The sequence below is a fragment of the Trachemys scripta genome, chromosome 7 (genome assembly GCF_013100865.1).
Source record: "Trachemys scripta elegans isolate TJP31775 chromosome 7, CAS_Tse_1.0, whole genome shotgun sequence".
Classification (NCBI taxonomy): Eukaryota; Metazoa; Chordata; order Testudines; family Emydidae; genus Trachemys; species Trachemys scripta.
In genome coordinates, this window is record NC_048304.1 from 40181454 (window position 1) to 40193632 (window position 12179).

The 12179-nt window shown below is 42.4% G+C and overlaps 1 protein-coding gene across 1 annotated transcript in view; it reads right to left on the reverse strand.

Moving 5' to 3' along the window:
* The window catches only part of SLC6A11 (solute carrier family 6 member 11), a 188026-nt gene extending 177953 nt beyond the window's left edge, over positions 1-10073 (reverse strand). Inside the window, exons 1-5 of the mRNA XM_034775846.1 lie at positions 9768-10073; positions 9097-9329; positions 4691-4825; positions 4401-4541; positions 2737-2827 (exon numbers count right to left, since the gene is read on the reverse strand). Of these exons, the coding sequence (XP_034631737.1) occupies positions 2737-2827; positions 4401-4541; positions 4691-4825; positions 9097-9316 (587 nt within the window). The 5' untranslated portion in view covers positions 9317-9329; positions 9768-10073. The remainder of the gene's footprint in view (positions 1-2736; positions 2828-4400; positions 4542-4690; positions 4826-9096; positions 9330-9767) is intronic.
* Positions 10074-12179: the final 2106 nt, after the last annotated feature.

Here is a 12179-nt window from a genome sequence, read left to right on the forward strand (position 1 = left end):
AGCCCAAATTTCAACCGAGACGTCATCCTCCAAATGGATGCCTCGGAGGTAGGACTGGGCGCCGTCCTGTCCCAAGAGATAGATGGGGAAGACCATCCGGTCTTATATATCAGATAGAAATTGTTTCCGTGGGAGAAGAACTATGCTGTCGTGGAGAAAGAGGCCTTGGCAGTGAAATGGGCTTGTGATGCCCTACGTTACTACCTTCTTGGAGCCCCGTTCACCTTAGTCACCAACCACGCCCCAGTTCAGTGGATGAATAAAATGAAAGACAATAATATGAGAATACAGCGGTGGTACCTGGCGCTCCAGACCTATGCTTTTACGGTTTGCCATAGGGCAGGCAAGGACCACGCTAATGCTGACTTCCTGTCCCGCCTGGGAGGTATGCAAGAGTCTGGCTCCCTGCCGCCCCCAAGGGGGACGAGCATCCCTAGATACCAAAGAGGGCAGAGCCAGCAAACCGTGCGCCTGCCCCTCAGAGGTCAAGGCGCAGGACAGGAAGTATAAAAGCCCAGAGCTCTCTTGAAGCTTGGCCACCAGAGAGACCAGACGCCTGTGGTGTAGCTCCCAGTGGGGAGACCATGGCGATCAGTGGCCGAACTGAGGACTGGCCCAACCAGCCAATGCCCAGAGATGCTAGCCCAAACCCAGAGACGCTACCAAGCCTTCCGCTCACCCATTACCCTGAGGAACTGCCAGGCCTACCATTCACCAGTTACCCCGAGGAGCCCATGGTGTGTGACCCCATGGAGGATGCCGTCCGGACCCAGGTACCTCTAGAGGGGGAGGAAGGAAGTAGCCTGGGGACAGCCGACCTGTCTGGCTGCAACACTGCCAAAGCCAATGTCAGTGTGTTGCAGTCAGGATCCCCACTGACACAGCAGCGGGTCTTCTGCTGCTGCTAGGGCTCCGGGCTGGGACGCAGTGGAGTGGGTGGGCCTGCATCCCCCCTGCCACCCACCTCATGGGTAGCAGTCTCCCCCTCTCCCCAGCTATTCAGAGCCAGGAGATTTGCTATTGAACCTGTTTGCTCAGCCCTTGCCTGAGGGCCTGAGCTACTGACTGTTTGCTGCCCGCCCTGACCCAGGGCCAGGGCTTGCTACTATTGAACTGTTTGCTCAGCCCCGGCCAAAGGGCCGGAGCTGCGGACTGTTTCCCTCACAGCCAAACTAATTCCCCGACACACCTGACTAATGTAGCAAGGCGGTCTGGCTTCCCGCTGCCCCAGAGGGGGACGAGCCTGGCCGAACCGCTCTACACTCTCCCTTGGGAGCTGGTCCAAATACATGGCCTAACTGATATTTCCCATGTCTAAGTGCTGTTATTAAGACTCCATACATTGAACAGCTTCAGAATAAGGTTCTGTCTGCAGATTACTGTGATTAGAATATGCCATTAAAATACTTGGTAATGTTAAATAGTGACATTGTTTTAAACACAATGCTCTCAATCTTTGCAAGTCCTAATGTACACTGTATCTTCCACAGAACAAATGTACAGTTATATATACACTTTGTTAAATTAATCATTACTGAAAAATAATCAATTTAATACAATTCAAAGTAAAAAAATCACTAAAAAAAGCCTTCAGTTTGTCAATAGATATTAACTATCACTATGTTAACTAGTAAATCAAAATCATGGAGATATAAGACAGTCAAACCACTCCTATTATTATTAGGGATGAGTAAATAATCATAAGACTCTTCATTGTAAAATAATGAAAGACAATAGCTCAAAATACCAATTGTCATGCCAGCTTCCTAAAGATCCCCTGACCTGCTTACTTAATGCTCCAGTAAAGTATCTGCATTTTAAATAGAGCCACACATTAATTTATTTTTTATAGTTATCAGCTAGATTCTGTATTGCACATTACTGGAAAAATGTGAGGATTCATTCCATGAAATTGTGATATAGTAAAACAGGGAGTGCCCTGGTAATGGGAAAGCTTTTACACCAAATACCTACATAAGAGAAGCACCAAAAAGAGGATAGATATTTAGAAATTCAAACATCCTCCCTAGCATACTCAGAGGAGGAAGGCTCCCTAGCTGGCAAGACAGAATCTCTAGCCAGGTTCTTAGAATGTTAACCAGATCCTGAACAAGTAATGTATAATGTAGTATGTTAATAGATTATTGCAACTTTGCCTTTATGAAAAGCGTGTTGCAGTTATCTCAAATAATGTAAACTGTGCATCTCTCATAAGAAAAAGATGCACTGAAGAACTAGATAACAAATATTTTAAATCACCCGCTCTCTCCACCATCTTCTAGCAAATATGGATTTGATACTACTCTCTCTAAAGTCAGTGGCAAAACTTCCATGCACCATAAAGGCACAGGATTGAGCCCTATGTGAAAAGAATGTCTCCACAGGAAACAGAAAATGTTATTCACAGAATAGAAAGTCTCCTTTCCATTATCCTATAACAGGTTAAACTCTTACTCTGACTTTCTTGCTATACGTGAGAACAGTTTCCAGTTGAACTTTTCACATTGCTGAGGGCTGCAGGCAGGCGTGCTGGAACAATTTGTACTGTGGGGTGCTGAGAGACATTGAATCAAACTGTAAACCCTGTATATAATGGCAACCACTTCAAACCAGGTGATACTGCCACACCCCCAGCACCAGCACCTATGGCTGCAGGAGTCAGACTTAGCTGTGCATGGTCAAAAATACTGGAAGCTAATCATACTTGAATTGAAAGGAAAGTTTATGTACACTTACTCCCAGAATTCCATGACTGGAGACGTGGCATTTTGTAAAGAAAGTTGACTGCAGTTGCTCATATTAAGTTTCTGAAATTCCACACAGTTTTCTATAAAAGAACAACAACAAAAAAAGTTTGCTATGATATCTGCAATACACTTGTCTGCTTAGAGTATGTTCATCATGTAATGCCACCAATCTAATTGAACTGACAAAGGCTTTCCACGCATTTGAAAATAGTATGGAATTGTCAGTTCCTTTACAGTGTACTTTGATCATCGAGTCACACAGACTCATCCCAGGAAGCTATTCCTGCACAGCATGTTACATTCACCTACAGTACTTTTTGAATGAGAAGCTACAATTGCAAGAGCCAATGCAGTGTTGGGAGGCAGAAGAAAGAAGCTTTGAACTGGTATGATTGCTAGAGAGTTAAAACATACAGCCCGTGCCAACTGGCTAACTAAGGTACAATTCCCAATGCCAACAGTAGGCTCAGGAATCACTTTCTGCCAGCAATGTATCCACTGGCCATAATATGGCAAGTGAGAAAGTTACTCTCTGGTGTGCTCTTAGGGGGAAAAAAGATGACAAGATCAAAGCAGCTCAGCATTATTGAGCTGATACATACTATTTGAACACTGATCAGTACTGGCTAGGTGTCACTGCATGGAGGTGAAAAAGGACACTGAAGCCTACCACCACCACCAGGCCTGATCCTGAATTCTTAACACATTCAAATGGACTTCTGAGAGTGTTTTAGGTGTGCATGGAATGCAGGATTGGGCCCAATGGGAGTGAGGCAAAGCCATAAAGCAACAGTAGGGGTGAGGGCAAACAGTAATATAAGGAGTGCAAGAGGGAAAAAAATCAATGGCATGAAAACTACAACCAATACACAGTACTACAGAATGAAAGTATTAGTGGACATTCAGTTCCACAAACCATTATGATCTTCCTTTCAAGTGAAATACAGTACTTAAACATTCAGATTGATAAAGGAATAACCGTTAGGACAAACCTTCCAAATACAGGGCCCTATCCTGCAAACCCTCACTCACACAACACAATCAAACAAACAGTCTTATTTGTGCAGTTAAGGGTTTGCAGGAGTGGGCCCAGGTACAGTCAGAAAAATACAATACAACAAAGTTATAGATATCGGAATAAAAAGTTCAGATACAAAGATCCTTACTCAATTTTTCCCTCAGCATTTAAGCAGGTAAGACACACATTGGTTTCACAGGGAGTTTGTCTGAAGAACGATTGATGAAAAACTGAGCGCCATATTGTGCCATCAGTTTTTAAGCTGAACTCCCTGAGTGTAAAAAAGTGGAAGTACGATACGGTCCTGAGTGGCGATCCCAGGATTTAGCCCATAGCATCTTTCAGAATTAAGAAAAGCCTAGCTTCTGATCCTGTACAGTATCATTACATTTGACAAGAACAAATGTCTATACAATGCCAAGAAAAAAACAACACACCACAAAAGCATGAGCAAGATTCTACACCAGGACTCTTCAGTAAACGCTGGTAAATATTGTGGGCCAAATTCTCTGCTGATGTGATTTCAATGGAACTAAGCCAATTTCTACCAGCAAAAAATTTGGCCCCTACAGTTTAATTTACCAATCAATTACTTTTAAGTATTTCTATAGTTATTAAGTTTGTTGGGGACATACCTGTATTCCATTCATGGCCACAAGTGGCCCAAGGGAGCTCTGTGGTAAAGCAGTTAAATAGATAGAAGATAGCCCATGCTAAAATGATGATGTAATAAATATTTAAATGTGCTTCAATAACTTGGGTAGCATATCCAATACCTGGAGAAAAAAATACAGAAAAGAAACTAATTACAGAAACCGTTTGCTTTTCAAACCAAGACCATATTTTTTTCTGCATTTTGCTTAACATTATTTTTGCTGAAACATATAATGCATTAAAAAAAATAGAACAAAGAACTGGTTGTTACCTTCAAACAGCGGGCAAACTTTTCTCCAACATGTAATACCTCCTTCACTAGTAAACTGTCCCAGGGCGGTCTCCAGGAAAAATACTGGTATTCCACAGCAAATAAAGAAAATCACATATGGAATGAGGAAAGCACCTACAAGCAAACATCAATGGGGAGCTGGTTAGAAAAAACAAGGATCCTTTAAAGAAAAGTGAAAAATGTGCTTTTCTTAACAAAGGAAGGATCCTACAAACTCTTACTCCTTTGAGTAGTACCACTGAAGCCAATGGAGGAAGCACAACTCATGGGAGAAAGGGTCAGGTCCTAAATTCTGAAAATTAATTTCTATGGGTCAGTCTATTCACTCTACTCCTACAATATTGTCTAGAGGACAAGACACCTGCATCCAATTTCCAGCTTAACTTCACACTTCTTGTATGATCATGGGCAAGTCACTTATCCACCTTGTGCCTCAGTTCTCCATCTGTAAAATGGGAATACTACTTCCCTACCTCACAGGGGTATTGTGAAGATAAAATCCATTAAGAATTGTGAGGCACTGGGTACTATGATGGTGAGGATCATATAGATAGACAGAGAACCAATGGAACTATTTACAGGATTTAGCCTTTGATCAGAAGAAGATATACACCAGAAATTAAAAATGTTAACTTCACACACTAGGAAAATAACAAAGCATCCATGCTCTTTCTGAGCTTCCCACAGGAAAGATTAAATACAAATTATGTAGTATATAAGTGCAGTCCGGTGCCAAAGAGTTGCACAGTAGCAAATGCCATTCTTTTCTTCATTGACTAAGGTATAGTGGAAATAGTACATTACTGTAATTTAAACTTTGGAAACAAACACTCCTTTAATCAGATTGTAAAATATTTACATTCAACACCTGCAAACATGGAGGGATAAATATTATCAGAATGGGTTATACATTAACAGAGGTGAGAAAGGATAACTGTGTTAGATCAAATTCTCATCTCGATTGCATTTGGTCCAATCCCCATGGATTTTATTGAGAAAAACAAGATGAAGCCTTTTCACTGCAAAGAGAACAAGTGAGAAGAGAAGAGAAGACAGAAAGAGAGCTCCATCCAGCACACTACTCTGCTAATGAGTCCAGAGGTGAGATATAGCACACACAGACTACAGGTTTAGATCCAAGCAAGGGAAGAAGGAAATACATCTGGAGGAGGAAGGGATACCAAAGATGGCTAATAAACGCAGTGATGGATCAGACGATTCATACTCAAACCAGGTGAACTAATACTCATAAAGGACCTAATTTTCTGCCACTTTTACTCACATGGTGTAGTGCTTGTGAAAAGTTCCATTGACTTCTGGAGGGCTACTGGCAGAATAAGGCACTACTCACCATCAGTTAGGATGGCGGAATCCAGGTCTCAACGTATTGCCTGCAGTTCCTGAACATACAACCCTGGCTCTTTAATTAGAGCTTCATTTAAGACTAAATAAAATAATTAAACCAGCATGAAGTCCATTTCAAAGTGACAAAGTTAAATTCACAGTCGCATTTCCTTTTTCTCTTCAGTATGTATTTTAAAATATTGCCACCCACAGCACACACTACTCCACCTCTCCTACACACTGCAGAGTTTTAGTGGCAATGGCATCTCCCTCAACCAGCTCTCTGAAAATGCAAGTATCTTTACTGACTGGCCTTTTTTAGACTGTATCTCCAATAATATGCGTTTACTTTCTGAATCTTCACAGCCAACCAAATGTTTCTGAACTTTGTTTCAGGACAACTTTTTAGTTGTATAAATAACCAAAACAACAAGGAGTCTGGTGGCACCTTAAAGACTAACAGATTTATTTGGGCATAAGCTTTCATGGGTAAAAACCTCACTTCTTCAGATGCAAGAATAAATAACCAGTGATTCTGTGTTTTAATCATAAAAAAAAAGCAGAGGAAATTGCAATGTTGAATTATGTTTCGCGCACTTGGATCTAGAACAGGAGATAAAACAAAGTATGCCTGCTTTTCAGAAGTATAGCATGGCATCACGTGGACCTGCAACTTCAGTCTGCAGACTCATAACTAAAGAAAGTTCTCTTCAGGGACCACTTCCTCTCCCAACCTCTCTAATGCATGGTTTCTCCAAATACTTAATTCTGCAGATCCCTCCAGTGAAACCTCCACAGTTTGAGAATTGCTGGTCTAGGTCAAATCCTGCTTGGTGTACTCAAATGCATAGTCCTGATGACTTTAGCGTAAGTACCTGTTTAAGTCAGGAGTGTGAGATCTGACTCTCTGGGACTGATTCTCCTCTCACTTACACTAGTTTTATGCTGATCTGACTCCACTGACTTCAACAGATTTACACCAGTGTAACTGAGAGGAGAACCACGCTTTCTACTCTCCACATAAACAATCAGTCAGCCAACTAAACAATAACTGATCTAAAATTATAAAAAGCAATTTATCTTACTGGACAATCAATTATCACCACATTCCCATGCTCATAAACAAACTGAGATAATTAAAACTGCTCTTTCACAAATCCTGATCTGCATTTTACACATACATGCAGGAACTCTATGTATAAAACAAGCCAAATTTTGATCTCAGTTCCAGCATCGCACCTATGCTCACAAAGAGCTGAGAGCAGATTGGGTGAAATCCTGGCCCCACTGAAGGTAACAAAATATTGCCATTGGCATCAATGGTGCCAGGATTTTGTCAATTTTTTTTTCATTACATTCTGTCTTTAGGATGCTGGAGTTTGTTATTTATTTTAAATGTGTTTCCATCTAATTACACAGCAAACATGACTGAAATATTTTCAATGTGAAGCTAACATTGGTGAAAATGGCAATTTCACATTTTGACTAGCTAGAATATGTAGATATACTACACGTGTAACTAACAAGTATATAAAGGGTACCAAAGGGATAAGGGTGTGTTCACAATGTTATTTCTCAAAGTTTTCTTCTACCTTCTCAGAAAAACCCTTGGGACAATTCTTACAAATTAGCATCAAATATGTTCTGCATTTCCAGATTGTTATCTTTATATAATAAAAGCACTATTAGAAATCAACATGCACCATCTTAAGAATAGCAGAATTCTTTTTTATCTCGTTTTTGCCAAAGTGCAGGAATAAAAGGAACTAAGCCAAATTACAAAGCAAACACACCTACTACTGCACAGTAGTTTTTAGAAATGTACCAAACAAAAATGGGTCAGGATTATCCCTGGTGTTACTCAGTGGAGTGACAATGGAGATAAATTTGGCATTGTTGGCAGAGAAAACTTACTGATGAATAGGTCTTTTTATGCATGTGTACATCTCAGCTACCAAGCACTTTGCTTTCTTCCTAAGCTATCTGCTTTTACTACTGTTTTAGGCCTGAATTGGAAGAGTGTCTGTATCCAGCTGACCATATTCCTAAACTGCTTTTTATTTTGATTAATCATTTTTCCACTGGTAGTGTTTATTCATAACTGTATTATATCCTATGTGTTTCATACAAGCTATAAATAATACCAAAAATATGTGATGTTGTTGCATAACCTGAACTTGTGCTTTTCTCCCTTAAGTAACATTCGTTTACTGTGTTCCACAACTTCATGTATCTAATGTTATTTCTAATATTTAATAAAGTGACTAGTATCCTTTCTGCAGCTAACAAATCCAACCTCCTTTTCTACCCTGGGGAGAAAATAAGCAAACAAAGTTGGGTGTAATTGATTTAAAGGGACTCTGATTTAACAGAGAACAAACCAATGATGCAAGTATGATAAGAAAACAATCCTCCTAAAAGTTTAGTCCTTGATTGCCATGTAGCCATTAAACCATCATAAAAAAATACATTTGACTTTGCAAAGTACCTTGTTTTGGAAAATGCACAATTACTTTATATTGTAGCTGTTCCTAATAGGATTGTTTTTTTGTTCTCATTTAGTTTAGTTTTTGAGAGCATCAGCATGTGTATATGTTTACATGCACAAAAACATACGGTATATAGTCCCATTTTAATAGTGTACTAGTCTCTTTTTCATGAGATGTTTGTACTAAAATGGGACCATATGGGTCAAAATAGTTTTGAGTCACATAGGCCATTTTTGTACAATGTGGTTTCCACTTAATTTCACAAGATTTTGTAAGTGCATTACTGTCTTCACAAAAACATGACACTTCTCAGATGCAAAAAACTTGCAAAAGGAAAGTGCAAAACATTTTGCAAAAAAATAAGTAAGATGTTCCATAATTTTACACAGCCACACAATGCTTAATGCTGCCATAGCAGCGTGAGCCCTGAAGTCCTCTTACAAACACCCATTTTTTACAACCAATGCAAGAAGTCACCGCAAAGCATTTGTTTACTGTTTATTTACCATGTGTTTATGGTGAGCTGTGAATCTATATGTGATGCCATCTTACCTCCTCCATTCTTGTAGCAAAGATATGGGAATCTCCACACATTTCCCAACCCAATAATCTCCCCTGCCACAGAAAGCACAAATTCAACCTTATTGTTCCAGTGGCCTCTTTCGTGCACTTTCTTATCGTTGCTGTGGACCAGGTTGGTACTTGAGGCTTCAGGGTCCAAAGCATCTTCTGGCTTGCCATTAATTATGGGAATAGTCTTTTCAGCGGTCATGACTCTGTCCAGCCTGGGGGGGAAAGGATAAGAAAGAAGTATGGATTTTTAAATCACTTTCACACAACAACAAACGACCACTCACAAATCCCTCATCTGATCTTTGTCTTTACATGTCCTATGACATACAGGGATTTGCTAGAAGGTGCTAAAAGTGAAGGAGATGCCAACTTTGCTAGATCAGATAAGTTAACCCCACCCCAAAAAAGGTAGGTGGTGTGGGATCATTTAGGTGCAGTAAGGAGAATTAAAGACTCCCAAACGGCCACTTTTCAGAAATCCCTTCCTTTGCTGCGATTCCAGCTCTGCAAACCTCTCAGCCATCACAGAGATCAGCCCAAGCACATCTGACCTGCAGCCTCATACACCTTCCAGTTCAACACAGATACAAGGGGGAAGGGGATGAAAGGCTCCTGGGCTCCCCGGAAGAGCAGGCGCCCCCACTACTCACCCAGGGCTCTGCCTGTGCTGATGAGAGAGGGGCAGGGTCGCTGGATCTCGGCTGGGCTCTGAGCGGATCCCCGTGGGCTGCCACTGTCCGCCCTGTTGCACTGGAGCCGAGAAGCTGCAGGCGCCCGGCGACGGCACAGGCAGGGGACGGAGGGTGCAAGGAGGAGGACAGACAGGGGCGCCTTATCCTCTCTCTGTCAGCTGCTGCCCGGCTCCCCGGCTGCAGGGGATGGGACGCTCCCTGCTACCCACGCGGCGGAGGAGAATTTGCAACTGCTCAGCCTTTCCCGGAGCGATGGTATAACACCCGCCTCCCCCTCCACCTAGCGCCGTCTGCCCACCGCCTCCTCCGCCCTGCATCGCATCTGGAGCATCTCCAGCCCGCTCGCTACCCCGCCCCCTGCCACTGACCATCAGCCCCCCTCCCCTTTCCAGCTGTGTGTGTCGGGAAGGGGGGGGGGGCGAGCTCTCCAGGCAAGATAGGCAGCCTGCACCCAGCCCCAAGGAGCAGCCCGGGAGAGGGGAGAAGGGGAAGGGGGGCTCACTGCACCAGCTTCCAGCTGTGCTTGTCAGGAGAGAACTGGGGTGGTGCTGACAGCAGTGGGAAGAGCTGGAGCTCCCAGCCAAACCCAGTTCTGGAAGAGATCAGAACCCCAACCCTTGCAGCAGCTGCTGTTTATTATTAATCAATTACTACTTGGGTGAAGGGAGCACCAGGGCTAGTTAGGCCCCCATCCTGCCCAGTGAGGTCCCCCACAGTTAGCAGGCATCCTCTGCTCTTTAGAGTCTTACAGTCCCTAGGCAGTTGGTAGCCAGTGCTGCCCGCATCTCTTTCTGATCCCCCACCACCATTCCTGCCACCCGTTAGGCCTGGCACAGCCTCCATCTGCCCGGGTGGCAGATGCTGGTCCTGTTCCTTCTCAGAATCTTGCCTCACAACTCATTCCTCATGGGCACAGCTTCCATCACTGCTAACCTGCGCTCCAGCTCAGGGCAACGGTCCCACCCCTGTCTCTGATCTTTCTTAATGCACCTTTTATTAATACCCAAACCTAACAAAGAATCATAGAATCATGGGACTGCAGGGACCTCAAGGGGTCATCTAGTCCAGTCCTCTGCACTCATGGGAGGACTGAGCCATATCTAGACCATCCCTGACAGACAGGTGTCTGTCTAACCCGCTCTTAAAAATCTCCAATGATGGAGATTCCTCAACCTCCCTAGGCAATTTATTCCAGTGCTTAACCACCCTGACAGTTAGGAAGTTTTTCCTAATGTCCAATCTAAACCTCCCTTGCTACAATTTAAAGCCATTATTTCTTGTCCTATCCTCAGAGGTTAAGAACAACACTTTTTCTCCCTCTTCCTTGTAACAACCATTTTTGTACTCGAAAACTGTTAGCATGTCCCCTCTCAGTCTTCTCTTTTCCAGACTAAACAAACCCTATTTTTTCAATCTTCCCTTAATAGGTCATGTTTTCTAGACCTTTAATTATTTTTGTTGCTCTTCTCTGGACTTTCTCCAATTTGTCCACATCGTTCCTGAAATGTAGAACTGGACACAATACTCCAGTTGAGGCCTAATCAGTGTGGAGTAGAGCGGAAGAATTACTTCTCGTGTCTTGCTTACAACACTCCAGCTAATACATCCCAGAATGATATTTGCTTTCTTTGCAACAGCGTTACACTGTTGACTCATATTTAGCTTGTGATCCACTATGACCCCCAGATCGCTTTCCACAACACTCCTTCCTAGGCAGTCATTTCCCATTTTGTATGTGTGCAACTGATTGTTCCTTCCTAAGTGGAGTACTTTGCATTTGTCCTTATTGAATTTCATCCTATTTACTTCAGACCATTTCTCCAGTTTGTCCAGATCATTTTGAATTATAATCCTACCCTCCCAGCTTGGTATTGTCTGCAAACTTTGTAAGCGTACTCTCTATGCCATTATCTAAATCATTGATGAAGATATGAACAGAAGCGGACCCTACTCATTATGCCCTTCCAGCATGACTAAACCATTGATAACTACTCTCTGGGAACAGTTTTCCAACCAGTTATGCATCCACGTTATAGTATCTCAATCTAGGTTGCATTTCCCTAGTTTGTTTATGAGACGGTCACGTGGGACACTATCTAAAGCTTTACTAAAGTCAAGATATACAACGTCTAACCCTTCCCCCCATCCACAAGGCTTGTTACCCTGTCAAATAAAGCTATCAGGTTGGTTTGACATGATTTGTTCTTGACAAATCCATGCTTACTGTTATTTATCACCTTATTATCTTCTAGAAGTTTGCAAATTGATTGCTTAATTATTTGTTCCATTATCTTTCTGGGTACAGAAGTTAAGCTGACTGGTCTATAATTCCCCAGGTTGTCCTTATTTCCTTTTTTATATAATGGCACT